Here is an 18,437-nt window from a genome sequence, read left to right on the forward strand (position 1 = left end):
TGTGGTGAGCCCCGAGGGAGGGGGTATTCTAGGGGCTGTTCCTCTTCTGGTTTCGTTCTTTCTCTGCTCCTGGCTCTCCTCTTCTTCCACGTTTTGCAGGTGTCAGGGGATCCCACCCAGAAGCTGCTCAGCCCTGGGGTCTAAGGATGTGAAAAGATTCATATGATTAAAACAATTTAACACAAGCCCCATATTAACATAGTCTAAATGAATGAGCATTTATTTTAAAATGCATTAATTTCCTCCCCCATTAGCCCTCAGCTCTCTGCCCAGCGTTCCAGGCTTGTGGAGCCTGACCCTGCCTCCTCCTCCCTGAAGCCTCTGCTGATGCTGCCTGGCCTGGACTCTTGGAGTCCTTAGGCTGTCTAGGGCAGGGGCCATGGAAGTAGAAAGGGCTCAAACTTAGTTTTTATTTTTACTCTTTAGGAGGTGATTTCCAAGCACAGAATGGGGTAGGAATCAAGTCCAAAAGAAGACAAGCTGGAGGCAGTGGCTCATGTCCTGAGTTTGGGGATGAGAATAATATAGGAGACTATGGTTTCTTTAGACAGGGTCAGCTTTAAATTCTTGTACTGTTAAGGTTGGTGGAATTGCATTGGCCTTTCAATATACTGTGAAGAAAAATAGCTTGTGGAGAAAGTACTGGCTGTTTTTATAAAGCAAGACCATTTAAAGGCTCTCCTAGTAAGCTTTGGATACTCATACTGAAGAGCCCCTCCACAGAGAACTAGTTTTGGTTTCTGAAAAAAGATTTCACTTTTAATTGAAAGGGGGCTTTCAAAGCGGGACTGATCTAAGCTGTTCTGCTTAAAAACTTCCTTATGAAAAATTACCATTAAAAAAATGTAGCCCTTTTCTCCTGTGGCTTTATGTTTAAACTGAATTCACCATGGCATCCTGAAGCTCTGGTTGTTGCTCTGAACTTCATACAGCAAGCCTGACCGGGAAGTGAATGGTTCAGCGTATCTAGTAGACTCAAATGAGAAAGGGACTTCTGCCCTAATGTGTTTGTTATGTGTTTCCTCTCAGCTCCTCAAGCCCAAAATGTACTGCGTGTCAAGAAGGCATCATTAAAGATAAGGTATTCTTGGGTTTTTAAGTTTTAATCTGATAGTACTTTCCACATAGTTTGCATCCAGTGCTCATGCGCTCTAGTTTTATCTTGGAGTTTGTCAGCTGATGCAGCAGGGTCAAGGCAGAGGACCATGTCATGTAAGCACCTGGACAGACGGGCCAGATCTGCTCAGCATCTGCCCAGCTGTGTGACTTCAGGGAGGTGCTTCACCCTCTGAGCCTGTCTGCTCACCTGTAACAGTAATGGTACCACCCCCTAAGACCCCCAGGAGGTGTGGGAGGAGTGGAGGAGTCAGTGTAAGTAAAGTGCAGAGATGCGTGCTGTCATCTCGGGTCTTTATTCCAGACAGCTTGTACTCGCCTCTTAAAAACGTGCTAGTCTGAGGGGTACCGTTGAATGTGCTCTTTCCCTGGCCCCCATGCAGCATCTTGAAGTCATTAGACATGTGAGATTTCAGCCCCTTCCCTCTCCCACGCGATTGTGTGCGCCAGCGAAAACTTATGGATGTGAGTGCAGACTCTCAGAGCACAGGGGTGATCTGGGTCGCCCACCAGCTTCCCTCCAGGGGCCCTGAAACCCTCCCTCTCGTGGCATCTCTGTGGTCATCCACGCACTGCCAAACCCTGCCAGGCACACTTTTAGTTTGAAACGACTCATTCTTAAATACTTAAAATATCAATAAAAATGTATGGTTCCAATATTTTGATTAATGAATCTAACAGTTTTTTAAATGTAGGTCATTAAATTGTACAATAAAATTTTTGCTCTGGAGCTTTCCTGTCTAAAGCACTTTGTACATTGTTTGTTGTCAGGGCAGCTTAGGTGTGTGCAGTGATTTGAGGGTTGCTGGCGACAGGTGCCCCTGGGCTGCTAGCACAAGGGCATCTGATGTAACTTGCCCAGGACAGTTGAGAGACTGTCCGTGTATCTTTTCTTCCTTAGCATTTGCTGGCTGCTGAAGACTTCAGTTAGTTAGTAACAGGGACGGGATTGTTTTTAAGAAAAACAAATTACTTAACTTGACCCTTTATCTTAATGGGGTAACTAACCTATTAACTTGTTAACATGTATCTAACCAATGTGATTGAGAGAGAAGGCTGAAACAATGGACTGAGATGGTTTTTTAGTGTTTCCATTTCATTATTCAGAATTATTATCCTTATTTTTCAATGGCATTGATAGCTGAGGAAAAATTACTAGTTTTGTTGAAGAATCGTAAATGAGACTGACTAACCCCATGGATCCTCATGGGAAAGAGGGACCCCAGGAGACTGAGATCTGCTGTCAGCGGGTCACTGATGTTGGCCCGCCCCCCGCCATGGGGTCTCGGGTCTATTAAGTGGGACAGTTGCAGTAAATAATATGAGATCCTTTTCAGCTCTAAGATTCTATACTTTTATTATTCTGATGTTTTCAATCTATAAAGTTAAACTAAAATGACTTAAAAAACTTGATGGCACAAAAAAGAAGCTTATTTCTTACTGATTAAAAATACCTATATAGGCGGGGCCAGCCGCGTGGTGTAGTGGTTAAATTTGGGCACTCCGCTTCAGTGGCCTGGGGTTCTCAGGTTTGGATCCTGGGTGTGGACCTACGCTTCAAGCCGTGCTGTGGTGGCATCCCACAAATAAAGTAAAGGAAGATGGGCACAGATGTTAGCCCAGGGCCAATCTTCCTCAGCAAAAAGAGGAGGATTGGCAACAGATGTTAGCTCAGGGCTAATCTTCCTCGCGCGCGCGCGCGCGCGCGCGCGCACACACACACACAATAAATAAATTAAAAAAATACCTATTTTGTTGACTTTAGTATCATAAATTATGACCTTTTAAAAAAAGTCGTGTTTCTAAAGGATTAGATTTGACTCCAAATTAGTTTATTTTTAACTCTTAACAGCTGTTGATTCTATTTCTTTGCTTGAGAAAGGCATATTAAGGTCCCTGTCTATTTTTCCACTGTTCTAGAGTATTAGTATGTGGGAGTTTCTTAGAAGTGCCTGAGGACTAAGCTGGTGTAAAATGTGTTGTTAGAAGGAGTGAGCATACTTGTTTTCTAAGGGAAAAATAAAATTAAAGAAGGGAAGTTTTTCATTTTCAAAGGGAAACGTTTTCATTATTGGATTGACCTCAGTCTGCAATATATATTTAAAAGAGTTTTTTTAATAGCAAGCTAGTGCCTCTCTTGTAGTGAAAAATGAGTTGTTACATAAGCTTAAGAGAAGGAACCGAAGTAAATGTTCTTCAAACAATCTGTAAGATATGATCTTTTACAGTAATTTCTGTTTCTCTAGCAAGCATAAAAAGCCTAAAAAGGCATTGAGTTGTAGTGGGTTTTACCCTTTGTCCCTTGATCGGAGGTGTACCACCCATTGCCACCTTCGCAGTGCTGGCTCCTGGAAGTCCCCAGAGTCCAAATGTGAACTTGGTTCTGGTGTGCCCCCACCTTGAGATTATGTCATAGTTTATCCAAAATGTTTGAATGTCCCAAAGTGATCTTTAATTATTTAGTATAACTTGTTTTCTTTTGGCTTATCTAATAGAAGATGATAGTTAAGGTTGTATTATTTAAATTATGTCTCTTAGTAGCGGCAGCTCCTTCATTCTACTTATAGAAATTAGAAATTAAGATGGTCTTTAATGCTTTCTGAGGTCCACTTAAGAGATGCTCTCATGATTTTTTTAAAGTGGTTTTGCCTTGCCCAAGGTAGCAGCATGTGGAGATTAAGAAATATTAATCCTCTAAAATAACTGTCTTTCAATTTCAGGTGTTCAAGGATAATTGCTGCAAGAGAGAGATTCTGGCTCTTCAGATATATTGTAGGAATGAGAGTAGAGGTTGTACAGAGCAGTTAACCCTGGGACATCTGCTGGTAAGTACTGAAGCAATGTGGTAGGTTTTTACGTTAAGAAATACGAGTGCCTGGTCAGCCTGATGTGGCTCCTTAAGACCATGTTTACATTAATCTTTCAAAGTACATCCAAATATGAAAGCAGTCAAAGCCATTTAGTTATGAGATGTTATTTTTACAACATCACTGGCTGAATTGTCAACTGGTTTTTAAACACCTCCACTCTGTTTAGAATAGAAAGAAATCTGAATTGAATTTTAATTTTGGAAGGCCCATTAAAACCTCTTTTTTTTTTTTACCAGGAAATTCTTCATAATATCTTATGTTTTTTTGATTAGTATCATATTTTATCCTGAAAGGATATTTGAATTGGAATAAAACAAAGTCCTTAACAGATAGCCATTTAGTTATCCAGGAAGAAGAGTTGACTTAATTCTTTAAAAGCAGTGTAGTTTGAGTAATCGCTAAATAGAATATGAAATTCATTGTCTCTTGATACATTTGTCACTCTCCTCTGTGAAAAACTGGTCTAACGGCAGGTAGAAACATTGCTGTAGGATTTAATTGCGTAGAGGCCAGAATCTGGTATTTCAGATTGAATTTTTTGCTGATTAAGAACTTCGAAATGTCTTACAGGTGCATTTAAAGAACGACTGCCAGTTTGAAGAACTTACTTGTGTTCGTGCTGACTGCAAAGAGAAAGTGTTGAGAAAAGACCTGCGTGATCACGTAGAGAAGGCCTGTAAATACCGCGAGGCCACGTGCAGTCACTGCAAGAGTCAGGTTCCAATGATCACGTTGCAGGTGCAGTGTTTTCTTGTTTTACCTGCTTCCTCTTGATCCAGGTGTAATTTGTCCACAGAATAGCTTTTTAAATGACTGTTCTAACAGGAATAAAGAGAAAAGACAGGAGTAAATAGCAGTTTTCACCTGGCTTTATTTCGGAGTTAAGCTTCATTTGTTTTGCCCATTTTGATTTACGTAATTAACAGTTTCCATTGCCTTCATTGACTGTCAGTGCCAAAAAAAAGGAAAACTAATTATTCAAAAAAGGTAGAATTTTTCTCTTGTCCCAGGGAATGGCCTCGAAATCGTGTTAGATTGCTTCATCTCTTCCAGCTCTGTGACATAGCCATCACTCAACAGGGTAATTTATCCTGCAGTATTGAAGTGCAGCTGTCTGTCTTGGGGAGAGATCAGAATTTAATATTTTTTCATACATCGATTATCTGGCACAGTTCTACATTGTGCACATGTTAGAATCAGATCACTTATCTGTAAATTAAAGAGAAAGAGAGATTGGGGGTGGAGGACAAACTATAAAAACAATCAGTGGTGTAGTAACCCTCAAATATTTGTCCGTTTGTTGAGTACCTACCATGTGCTGGACACTGTGCTAGATGCTGAGGGTTCAGTGGGGAAGCTCACTCTTCCAGTGGGAAAAGATCATGAACAGGCAAACATATAATGTATGGCAGTGATCAGTACTATGAAGAAAAATAAACTGGCCTCAGGGGAAGAAGGGAGATCAGGGCTGGCTTTCAGAGGTGGTCAGGGACGGATGCGGGAAGAGCACTCTGAGCAGAGGGAGCAGCAGAGAGCACACAGCCTCTGAGATGGAACTAACTTGGCAGTGAATTTCAGGGACTGGGAGAGGCCAGCATGGCTCCTGTGCATGGAACCAAGGTGAGGTGTGAAGGTGATGGAGGCAGACTAGAGGGTGCGGGGCAGGCACTGGGCATCGTTGAGCAAGGAGGTGACATTGTCAGAGTTCCATTGTTGGCGGGTATGACAGGTAGACATGGAGGGTGCGGGGCTGGGAGTAAGGGGAAAGCATGGACACGAGGCATGGTGTTGGCTTGGACAAGGGGAGCAGGGCAAGGGAGGGAGGAGCAGTAGTCCTGGGGTAGGTTTTGAAAGTAGAGCCAGTGAGATTAGTTGATGGCTCAGATATGGAGTATGAGTAAAGGATGACGCTCAGTATTTATAATTAGAGCAGCTGGATGAACCATAGTGTTCTACCAAGATGGGGCTCAGCTGAGGAGAACAGGCTTGGGGAGAGAACTGGGGAGTGGTCTGGGCTGCAGATATGTATTAATCGATGGTCCTTGTGGTTATGGGACTGGAGCAACTGAAGAGGAGAGCCCAAGTCAGAGGACAGAGGCCTGGGACACATGAATGCTTACAAAGTGCTAAGAGGGGAGGTCATCCAGCAAAGGAACATCAGGACAGTGGTGTCCCAGAGGCAGGGGGAGCTGGAGGGCATGGTAAGGTAGGTAGGGCAGATGCTGCTGAGAGGCTAAGCAGGAAGGGGCTGGGAATTGACCTTTGGACTTGGCAGAATGATGACTGATGGGATCATCAGATGAGAGGAGACTATGGAAGTGCAGCCAGGGTGTGAGGGCCACGGTCAAATTCCTGGTGGATATTCTGGCACACTTAATGACCAAAGTTTAGGAAAAGTTTTTGTGTTTCTGTATGAAATGAGATGTGCTCCACTTTATAATCCCACATTTACCTCACTTTGTATAACATTCCTACACCTTTGACTTTCTTTCGTTGTGAAACTTTTTTCCTGTATGATTCTGTAGATGTTTCCAGTTATTAAGAACTTTTAAGAACTGTGCCATCCCCTTTGGAAAATAGCAATAGTATTTGTCATAATTGAATAATTCCTTCAGTAATTAAATTCAAGTGAATGAGACATGTACCTAATGAGCAATAGTCCAAACCTTATACATGTTAGTATGTTGCTATCAAAGTTGCATTTTGCAAAAATCAGTTACCTTTTTTTGCAGAATAGAATCCAGGAATTAATTTTCATTTGAGAAAGAATTGTAGAGCGTGTCAATTAAACATCATATGAGTAACTGACTCTGAGTGTCAGACGAGGCTGTAAAGAGACTGGTTTTAAAATAACAACATAGCATATGGATTCACAAGACATTTGTTGAGTGCCCGTTGGGCACCAGACCCTGAGCTAGTTGCTCAGGATGCACAGGAGAATAAACTGCAGTCTCTCCCCTTCATTTCATGGTCTGGTGAGGGAGACAGCCGGATACACAATTGAATACACCGTAGTTCAGAAAGAACTGTAACTGTGCTACGAATATAGCACCAGTAAGGAAGGGCCAATTAACTAGCCTGATGGGGTCAAGGAAGGCTTTGGTGAGGAGGTGGCATTTGATTTGATCTGGGTCTTAAATTTGTTGACTGCAGACAGGGGAGAGAGGCACAACAGGTGCAGAGGTAAAAAATGATAATTAGCAAGTTTGAGACCTGAATTGTGCAAATTAATAGTCTTTATAAATCTTACTACACTCTTGTGATGAAAACTGTTTTTAAACTGTTTTGATGATGTTGACACTGAAGTGTATCTTAAGACATTTTTCCTTTCTGTCAGGGCCTGTAAGGATTATAAGAGGCACGCCTGTTTGAGGTCACAGCTAGTGCACCCCCTCCCCTGACTCTTGAAACCCTTAACACTAGCAAGGCAATTGCATGCTCACTTCCTCGAACACCAAGGAAGGTTCCAGGACTTGCCCTGGCCTCCTGTCCTGTCAGTGGCATGATTTGATTTCCAAGTCTTGTTCTGTTAACTCTAACACACTTAGTCTCATCCTCTCAGGCGTTTAGTTTATTTTTAGAAAAAGCGACTGTCTAACATAGGCAGACTTAAAGGCCCAGGTCAGCCTGACTTTCCTGCATCTTTGTCAGATACATGAAATGTTGACAAAATATAGATTGTTAAAGCATTGAAGCTCTAGCCCCTTGCCGTTCATGTGAGAATTTCTGTTCTGTGTTTAAACCATGGTATTGGCATTAAATCAGCCATTTTCAGGTTGGTTTTTTTTTTAATCTGTAGGTCAGCATAATTTAAAGTGTCAGAAAAAAAATCTCTTCTTTTACATTTAGTCTAGAGTCAGTCTCTTTAAACAGTTATGTTCATTTTTGAAAAGTCAGAATTATAAAGATCTCATGGGAAAATGTATGTGTGTGTGTATATATATATATATATATATATACAGCTACAGCCACTTTGGAAAATGATTTGTCAATATTTTATTAGATGGAACATTCATGTACTCAATTAATTAGTAGTTCCTCTTCTAGATGTGAGAGAAAACTGTTGCACATACACACCAGCAAGTATGGTCAAGCATAACCAGAGCAGCAGAAATCTGGAAACAGTCCAAATGTCCATCAGCTGGAGAATGGACATATCAGTTGTGGGTGGACACAGTAGACTGTGTGTGATATGGCAGGGGAAGATATATGACAGTATTATCATACAACAGTGACAGTTGAGGACCTGCAGCTATATGCAACACAGGGGTTAGCCTGAGAAGCATAATACTGAGCCAGGTTGCAGAAGACTCATAGGGTAGAATTTAATAAAATTCAAAAGCAGTCAAAATGGAACAGTATGTTGTCTAGCATAAGTATGTGTGTAATGAAACTTGTTTACTAAGTAAAGGAAGTAGAAACACAAGATACAAGTTTGTGGTTTTAGTGGTTACTCCTTGGGGGAAAGGTGGGCATGAGATAGGAGAGGAACACACAGGTAGATGGAAGGTACTTAGTTACGTTCTTGTCCCAGTGTGTGTTCACTATGTAGTTATGCTTTATGACTCACACGTGTGTTACATCTACTCTGTGTATGTATCAAAGTTTCATTTAATTTTATAGACAAGACTGATTTTATTAATATACAGAGAGTTCTTACATCTCAATAGATTATCAATTTTTTGTGTGTGTGAGGAAGATCGGCCCTGAGCTAACATCTGCCAATCCTCCTCTTTTTTTTTTTTTTCATGGGGAGATCAGCCCTGTGCTAACATCTGCCGATCCTCCTCTTTCTTTGCTGTCCTAGGAAGACTGGCCCTGGGCTAACATCCGTGCCCATCTTCTTCCACTTTATATGGGATGCCGCCACAGCATGGCTTGCCGAGCAGTGCGTTGGTGTGCGCCCAGGATCCGAACCGGTGAACCCCGGGCCGCTGCAGTGGAGCGCGCGCACTTAACTGCTTGCACCACCGGGCCGGCCCCAAATCCTCCTCCTTTTTTGCTGAGGAAGACTGGCCCTGGGCTAACATCCATGCCCATCTTTCTCCACTTTATATGGGACGCCGCCACAGCATGGCTTGACAAGTGGTGCATAGGTGCACGCCTGGGATCCGAACCGGCAAACCCCGGGCCTCTGCAGTGGAGTGCGCGCACTTAACTGCTTGCGCCACCGGGCTGGCCCCTATCAATTTTTTTTAATGGGTGTATTATTTTCCTTTGGCTGCTGTAACAAAGTACCACAAACTTGGTGGCTTAAAACAATAGAAATTTGTTCCCTTACAGTTCTGGAGGCTAGAAATCCAAAACCAGGGTGTTGTCAGGGCCGTGCTCCCTCTGAAGGCTCTAGAGAAGACTCCTTCCTTACCCCTTCCTAACTTTTGGTGGTGTGATCCTTGGCGTTCCTTGTCTTGCAGCTGCATCACTCCAGTCTCTGTCTCCACAGGGCAGCCTTCCTGGTGTATGTCCTCTCCTCTTGTAAGGACACCAGTCAATAGATTCAGGGCCCACCCTAATCCAGTGTGGCCTCCTCTTAACTCATTACATCTGCAAAGACCCTATTTCCAAATAAGGTTCCATTCTGACGTTCCAGGTAGACATGAACTTTGAGCGGGGGAGTGTCACTGTTCAACCCACTACAATGGGCAGAAGCCATGAAAAGGCAATTTACAGGAAATATAAATGATTAATAAATATCAAAAATATGCTTAACCACACATTATTAAAGAATTGCAGATCACACTCATGGCGTTTTTCGCCTATCACATTGTCAAAGATTGAAAAGTTTGATAGAATTGACAAGGGTGCAGGAGCAATCATTCTCACGATAATGGAGTGTGTTTGTCTAGGGTTATTGGAAGTAGTTTGGTAATATCTATCAAAATCCCATTTAAATACCTGTACCCTCTGATATTTGCAAAGCCTACTTCTAGAAATTTATCATTCAGATAATCTTGCACAAATCTGCAAAGGTACAACAAGATCTTGATTGGTCTGGCCCAGATGGCCCCTCAGCTTCACCTCCGGCCATCCCCTGCCCTGCCGTCCTGGAACACTGCCCCGACCCTTGCTTCTTCTGCAGAGCTCCCCTTCCTGGGCCACCCCCATTATGTCTGCCAGCACCCTGAGCTTCCCTGGCCCCTTGCCACAGTGGTTATTATCTAATTGTCTCTGTTCCTAGTTGTCCTCGTTGGGCTGACCCCAGCACCCTGTGCATGCCTGGCCTGGTGAATGAAGGTGGGATCAAGGGCAGATTCAGGAAGGAAGTGTAGCATCTGTGGAACATTTGCCATGTTAGCTCTCCAGGCCCATGACTGATTCAATCCTCATAGCTCCCCTGTGAGGGAGGTCCAGTCACTCCCCCATTTACAAGTGAGGCAGGGAGGTGAAGCCATCTGTCAGAGGTTTCCCACTGAAAGACAGAGAAAGCTTTGACACCTGGGAACTCTTAAGGGTTCTGAGCATAGCCAGGCAGAATGGAAAGCCAGTGCTCCTATGTGGTGCCCCTTTGTGGGAAGCCTGCTGGTCAGTCCAGTCAAGTGCCTTCTAATGAGCTCTGAAGGGCCGTGGACTTGCCCTCTGTGGGCTCTATGGGTCTCTGAGGACCACGCCCAGGAGTAGAGCAGCCACATCCCTCAGAGCAGCTGTGTGCTGTAGGTATCATCTCTGTGCTGCAGACCCACAGTGCACCCACTTGTAGAGACAAGAGACTTAAAAACATGCCGAAGAAAGCTGAATGTGTGCCTGGCTCCAGGCCTCCTCAGAGGAGAGGAGCGTCCTCACTTAGGCCACTGTTGTCCATGGCCCACACACCTGCCTAGTCAGACTGAGGCTCTCAGCAAGTGCTCCCCCGTCATTCAACTTAACAACAGCGTAACTGTGGAGTCCCAGACAGGATCTGAAAAAGCAGATTAGGGGAATTGGAAGAGTCCCAGATCCACAGAGGAAACATCTCCGAGTTTCCTTTTTGCTTAGTGATGCCTCCTCCAGGAGACTGTCCTCCCACAAATTGTGTTATTTAGCATGTATTTACACCTCTGGCTCTGGCTGCGTTAATCTCTCTCCAGCGGCCCTTTGTCATGCGTTTGGTGGTGCTCTCCAGGGCTCCTGAGTCTGATGTCTTGGGAGTTTATGCCCTCGCATCGCTTGTGGACAGATGCACTGGACAGTTGCCCAGTAGGTGCCTATGGCATTGGGTTGAAAGTTTGCCAGCATCCACGCTCTATGAGGTTGAAATTTGTGCCATCCAGAGAAGAGTTAGACTAGAATTTATCCATGTTTTCCATGCACTAAAGATTTCAGGACAGTAATTTAAATACCCAGTAGATCATGCTGTTTTCAGGCATTTGAGAAGCATCATTTCCAGACCCCAAACTACGAGGCCAAAGGAAAACTGTCCTTCTCTCCAGCCAGCAAAGGCTGGACAGTGGGCCAAGTCCCAGTCCACCATCTGCCTGCAGTGTGAATGCGAGTAAGGACCGAGTCTGCCTGAGTGCGCGCCAGGGAAGCTGTTGTGTTGATGCCACCTCTGGTGACCGTTCTCCCACAAGTTGCCCTAACTAGTCAGATTTGAGTAGATCTTCTGAGATGCCTTATTTTGGGGCACTCAAACTGTTTAAATGTAAGGAGTCATCCAAATGTCATATGAGTGGCAGAGCTCTTCCTTTGAGTTCACATGGGGACAGTGGGAACATTGGTGGGATCTGAAGGAAGGGGGTTGTATGTTTCAATGTTGACGACACTTTCTTTTCCTCCTCCAGAAACACGAAGACACTGAGTGTCCTTGCGTGGTGGTGTCCTGCCCTCATAAGTGCAGTGTCCAGACTCTTCTGAGGAGCGAGGTAAGGGACCTGGCCAGGGCCTGTTCAGGAGTTTGTGCGGAGTTCAGGACTAGTGTGCCACAGACTCCACTCTTTCCGTAATAGCTGAAATCAGAGGTTTTCACAGATCATGATAGTGATACGTATAGTAGACAAACAATGAAAAACCTCATGCTATTTTTAGGAGTCAGAAATTTCAGAAGCAAGCAATTAAAAGCCACAAAGTGGTAAATTCAGAGCAAAGTATTGTTAAGAATTGAGAAAAATGGGATTATTTTACAATGCAAGCAAAGGTGACACTTTTTGAAAAGGTTCTAAAAAAACCTTATTTTTAAATCTATAAAATAGGAGTTACTGTAAGATTATCTCAAGAAAATAAATTAATTTAGAGATACTGCAGAACTGTGTGGGAATGACGCTGGGGAGCAGGTGGGCGTAGGGGCAGCTCCCGCATTTCAGGGGCCACCAGGAAGGCACCTGTGCGGCCTCTGAGAGGCCGTGTGTTTTACACTGCCCTTGGGCATGCTTTCTTTAAGGCAAGTATATTTTGCATTAACTTCATTTGATCAGGATATATCCAGATGGAAAAATTCCCAGGATTCTTAATGGTTTTGCGTCCAATCCTGACCAGGAGCCCTTTTGGTTGCTGTTCAGGGAGCTGTGTGGGCTCCTGTGGGCTCAGTGGTGCATGCGCCCCCTAGTCCCCCAGCTGGTCCCCTTAGTCCTGGGTGCTCTGATCTGAGGAGCCTGCTCAACTGAGCCTTTCAGCATCCTGGAATTTTACCACTGGGTGTTGGAGGGGAGAGTCAATCTCTCACATCCCCACTTAGCAGGAGGACCTGTGTGTGCCTAGGGCCAGGGACACAGGGTGCAGAGAAGACTCCTGAGAACCACTTTCACCTGAGGTGCGTCCTCACCACAAGTTGACTCTGCTGGGTGAGGGCAGGATCTTGGCTGGTGACAGTGGTCCCTGGGCCCTGAGCGTGCCTCTAGGAGTGGCGGGGAAATACATGTAGATTATTTCCATAACTGGAAAGTCCCTCTGTTAAAGTGAATGTATGAAGAGTCTGTACTGTTGAAATAATTTCCGGGGTTTTATACACTTTCCTAAATTTTCACTCAGTCAGGGCTATCTGAATTAGCGACAAAAGCTGCCTGCGTTTTGCTTCTAAGTTATTTTTATTTTAAAAAATCTTTAAAGCTGCGTTTATCTTGGGTTTCCGGTGAAAGGTGCTATTGGTCTATAGATTATTCTTGCCTCTATTTCAAAGCTCCTGTAAATCCTTTAGGGCTCTGAGAGTAATGACAGTAAAGCCAATTTAGGAAAAAGTATGACCCTAAATTTATAGTAGTGTGCTGAAAATAACGTCAAACTCAATATTTTCCTGATTTTAATGTTACAAGCGTTAGCTGGTTAGATCCACGATTGTATTCATGGAACTAAAAGAATATATTTAAAAATTTTTATATTGACGTTACTATGTGCACAGTTTCATGCCGCATTTCTCTGCCTGTCACCTGTAATGTACCTTTTGGGTGCTTTCCTCCAGGTGCGGGCCATAGCTTCCTGGCTGGGTTCAGAGGGACGTCAAGTGTGCTAAGCTGCTAAATCTGTGACCACCATGACTCTGCCCTGGCTTAGAGACCTTCCACAAAGGTTGGCCTTGGCAGTGGTCAGGTGGGTCCCTCAGGCAGCCTCCATGGCATTGGCCCTCACCTTTAGCAGTCGGAACAGGGTGAGAGAGCAGTCCTGTGATCCACTTTCCTCTCTGTCCTGCTGACTGAAGAGAAAGGACTGTCTGTTCTGGTAGACAGAGGAGGCGTTGTAGAAACTAACTGCACCTGCCAGAGTGACACATCCCATGAGCCCCTAGGAATACATGTGTGTTGGCACATGGAAAACCCGTTCCCAGGTCGCTGTGCACTGTGCTCACATACCTGCTCTCCTAATTCAGGGTCTAATTGTCTTTTATATATAAGATCTGTCCCTAGAGTTTCCTGATGAGAATTTCTTCAATAAAAGAAGAAACTATCCTTAAATTGTATTAGCCTAATAATAACACTGTGTCTTTAAAATGTAGACATGTCAATTCCCTTTTCTCTTGAGGGGACATCATAAGTGGTTTTTATTTGATGATTTGCCAGCATTTAAGCTGAACAAAAGGGTTTTTCCTTGCAAGATGAGTTACCCTTTCCCAATCCCTCCTAATTTTCTTCCATCAATTAGAGGTGACAATATTAAGATTCATGTCGTTAGATGGACCTTAGAAGTCTTTAAGAAGCTACATGAATTTATGGCCATACAGAGGGAAAACAGTCTTTTCAGAAGAAGGAAAAACTCATCTCCAGTTATCTTAAGTGTTGAGAATAATGGTACATTGTGTAAGCTTGCTTTGAAAATAGATTTATTTTTGTGCACTGTATATTAGGTGTGTGACCCAGTTGCATCCTGAATGCTTTCTATTTTTTGTGTTTCATGCAATTTTTGTTTATAGTCTTTAAATGTGCATTTCAGTTTATGTTTTTTTCCTTTCTTTTTTAAATTCTGGCACTGCAGATGGCATGTCACATTTTGAACAATTTGTTCTAAAGAAACTGCAAGTTTAAGAAATGTTACAGTAAATGTATTTCTGTATATTGGTGTATCTATGTGTATACACGTGATGATACCGTATATTTACTGCATATAAGTCTAGGAAGCAGATGATATATATACACCTGTAGCTGATAAACACCATTTGTAATAGTACAACCCAGATGCTATCTGTGCCCTTAATATGTTTGAACATTTTCATGCAAACGTTTGTGCCACAACTCACGTCTCTTTCCCGTTGCAGTTGAGTGCACACTTGTCAGAGTGTGTCAATGCCCCCAGCACCTGTAGTTTTAAGCGCTATGGCTGCGTTTTTCAGGTCAGTATCCAACATTTGTCCTTCCCAGTCACTGACATTCTGCCGTGAGAGAAAGTTATTATAGTAACATTTTAACATGCAAGTTCTGGACTTTTAGTCTTTGTCATGGAACCGAATCACCCTGTTGCATGGGTGGCAAAAGCCGCATGCAGCAGACGTGGGTGCTCGCTTTCCATTCCAGTGGTGTTTTGAGACATCAGGTAGACACCTGTGCTGAGAAGGAAGTCAGCACATTAGGAGAACTTCGACATCTAAAACCAGCTAGTAAATGGGACAAATAGGACTGACATGTGGTGGGTTTCTAGATAGATTGTTATGGAAATTGTTGCTTGAATATAAATAAATATCAAACCGAACGTGGTTTTAGATTGTGTGCATCGATACACAGTCGTAAGGATCACACACACGTGTGTCCATAAATGCATTTTATCTACATGCCACACGTCCCGGGAGAACAGTGTGGAGAGGACGTCTCCGTCACTGCCACATGTCTGCTGTGAGAAACCTGTTTATGGTTTTTTGTCATTTATTTTTTTTTTTACACGTCTGAGATTGCTAGTGAATTTGAACTGAGTTTTCATTTAAATATATATCTTAATCTTAAAACTATCAAAGGGCAGTATATATTATAATTAAGGTATTTTATATTTAATTTTTTGTATTATCGATACATTTTTATGAAATCATTGCAGAGATATTGTCATCTTAGTATTTTCTTAGTAAAAAGCCTAAGAGCAAGAATGACTGATAGCGTTCCCTTTGCTTCAGTCACTACTGAGCCTGAGCCCTCACCACCGTTATGTCGTATGTAGTACCATTCATTCTGTGTATGTGTATATATATGTTTATATATAGCAATACTTATATCAACATATATATATGAATATTCTCTGTACAGAGTATATGTTTTGGAGATCATTAAAATGCTTTCTGTGGCTTCGTAATTTTCCAATATCAAAACAAATTATACTTTCATACCAATTATTTCCTTAAATATATGAAGTACTTTTTCATGTGCTTATTACTAACTCTGAAATGGTCTACATCTTATGTACTCTGTAGATTGTTTATGTTTTGTATGTAACTTTCTAAGTATACTTAGAATAGTGAGGAATGATACATTTCTGATACAATGTATTTCACTAAGGTAATATTTTAGTAAATTATTTAGAATCTTACTGTGATTACATGTTAACTAGATTATTGTAGCAACATCTAGCTATAACTGCAGATGTCTAAACATTTTCCATTTATATTTTTAATGAAAAAAATTTATAAAGGAACAAAAATGATGTCTAAAATTTAATGCTATTACAAGTATGAAACATAGATAAGAAGGCATTTGATAAGCTTGAGGAATGAAGAGCGTGAACTTGAGATTGTTGTTGTAGAATTGCAGAGTGTCTTGTCTTTGAGCTGCTCTGTTCTCACCAGCCTCCTCGCCTGCACCCAGTAGAGTAGGGGCCCCTGAGCATGACCCTTCTGAGGCTTGGAGATTCCGTTACCTTCACATGAATAAGTCTCCCTTCTTCGTGTTTAGTGCTGGTTTTAGATCATCTGTTAGTCTTTCTGTCCTCTGTAGTGGAGTGAAGTTGGCTTAATGCATTGCATCTTTGTTCTCACAGGGGACAAACCAGCAGATTAAGGCCCATGAGGCCAGCTCCGCGGTGCAGCATGTCAACTTACTGAAAGAGTGGAGCAATTCTCTAGAGAAAAAGGTATGCTACACCATTTCCTGCTTTCGTTGATTTTTAATAATTTCTTCAAATTATGTAAAGGACAAAACCTTTTTTATAGTTATTATGGTTTTTGGATGAGAGAAACAACATCGAGAGAGTGTCAAAAAAGTAAATTCTCTTCACGGGATCTTGAGCTTATAAATTAAGATGTTTGTTTTTGTTTCCTTGTTCTTAGTTTTTTAATTGCCAAGCAAGTATGCAGGGCTTTTTTTTTTTTAATCACATTGTGGTTATCTTAGCATTGCTCTAGAACAGGGATTGTCAGATTTCCAAACCTCCCCTTCTCTGCTCCAACCCTGTGTTTTTATGAAGAAAGTTTTCTTGGAACACAGCCATGCTCATTCATTACCATATTGTCCACAGCTGCTTTTGCATTAGAACGGCAGAGTTGAGGAGTTGAGACAGAAACTGTGAGGACCACACAACCCAAAATATTTACTCTCTGGCTCTTTACAGAAAAAGTTTGTCAGCCCCCCATCTGAAAGGTTACCAGTGTGAGGTGCTTTATCATTCTTTGTCTTTTCTGAGACAAGTAGGGAAAAGACGTTCCTGTATCATTAGTGTTACTGTTGATTTTCTCAGCTGACACTTTGTGGAAGTTTGGTGCATGGAGGAAGTCCACTTCCTGGTCACACTTGGTCTCCTGGGCTTCTCTTCAAGAGGCCTCAGCAGCGGGGGCTGTGGACTCCTTAGCAGGAACCTTCCTGGTATAATACTTCTTCCTGGGGGAGTTGATTATGTGGTGTTCAGGTTGGTGAGGCCTTCTTTTCATGAGGAAAAGATGAAAACCTCTAAGAATTGATAGAGAAGAAGTTGTTACAGGATCTCCCATTGTGGCTTATTTACAAAAATAAAAGTTTAATTTTATATTCAACAAACATTTATTGAGAACTTACAGTAGGCGGATACTAAGAGGAATTAGAGCAGCCGATGGAGTGATGTTTTTCTAAGAATTTGTAAGGATTTGAAATGTATGAAGTCCAAGCAATTTAAAATGTAAATGTACTTGAAAGAATCTAAAAATTTAAATCAAAAGATTTTCATTAGGGACCGGCCCGGTGGCGCAAGTGGTTAAGTGCGCGTGCTCCACTGCGGCGACCCGGGGTTCACCAGTTCGGATCCCAGGCGCGCACCAACGCACCACATGGCAAGCCATGCTGTGGTGGCGTCCCATATAGAGTGGAGGAAGATGGGCACGGATGTTAGCCCAGGGCCAGTCTTGCTCAGCAAAAAGAGGAGGATTGGCAGATGTTAGCTCAGGGCCGATCTTCCTCACAGAAAAAAAAAAAAAGATTTTCTTTAAATCTGGCATAAAATAGTTTTTTAATATAAACGCTTAAGCTGAAGATGAGAAGCAATAAAAGGATTGGTATATTGTATGTACATACACAAGTGGAACAGAGGAAGGCTTTTGTTTAACAGTGAGATAAAATTTGTATTAGATGAATCATTTATGATTTTTCCATGAGCGCATAGTATTTGCTCTGAGTTCAGTGATGGTTTACCTATAAATCTTTTGTTTTTAACCCTCTTTTTGAGGAATGTGTTCTGTTCCTCCCTTTTTAAAAATTATAGGCATAGATCTCAGGGCTTTTTGTCTCTCATAAATACTGTATTTCTCATTTATTTAAAAGGTTCTTCCTTTGAGTGAAAATGAATGGGTTTTGTTCCAGCTGCACTGGTTACGTAACAATTTAGTCAGTCTGAGGTGCATGGTTATCCAGTGGGATGGTTATGGAAGGTGCTGTCACCAAGTTGGCTCCCAGGGCTAAGACCCTGTGAGGCACGTGTGGAGGTTTATCCCATCAGTTATATTCTTCTCCTGCCCTCCCACTTTGTCATGCTTTCCTCACTCAGAGTGAATGGGTTGCATCATTGGAAACCCTGAGACATACCAAGTGGCCTGCCCGCACACGGTCCACAGCTTCTCACTCTGAATTCCTCACGTGTCTGAACTATCACCAGCCCAGCCACGCCGAGCTC

General features: G+C 42.6%; 1 protein-coding gene across 6 annotated transcripts in view; it reads left to right on the forward strand.

Annotated features, from left to right (window-relative positions):
- TRAF3 (TNF receptor associated factor 3) overlaps nucleotides 1-18,437 on the forward strand; it is a 114,064-nt gene that overhangs the window by 82,636 nt on the left and 12,991 nt on the right. For all 6 annotated transcript variants that reach the window (XM_058567754.1, XM_058567753.1, XM_058567756.1 and 3 more), the window contains 6 exons: nucleotides 1,030-1,081; nucleotides 3,837-3,941; nucleotides 4,557-4,724; nucleotides 11,744-11,824; nucleotides 14,641-14,715; nucleotides 16,341-16,433. In XM_058567754.1, coding sequence (XP_058423737.1) covers nucleotides 1,030-1,081; nucleotides 3,837-3,941; nucleotides 4,557-4,724; nucleotides 11,744-11,824; nucleotides 14,641-14,715; nucleotides 16,341-16,433 — 574 coding nt within the window. The remainder of the gene's footprint in view (nucleotides 1-1,029; nucleotides 1,082-3,836; nucleotides 3,942-4,556; nucleotides 4,725-11,743; nucleotides 11,825-14,640; nucleotides 14,716-16,340; nucleotides 16,434-18,437) is intronic.

This window comes from Diceros bicornis, chromosome 24, assembly GCF_020826845.1.
Source record: "Diceros bicornis minor isolate mBicDic1 chromosome 24, mDicBic1.mat.cur, whole genome shotgun sequence".
Lineage (NCBI taxonomy): Eukaryota > Metazoa > Chordata > Mammalia > Perissodactyla > Rhinocerotidae > Diceros > Diceros bicornis.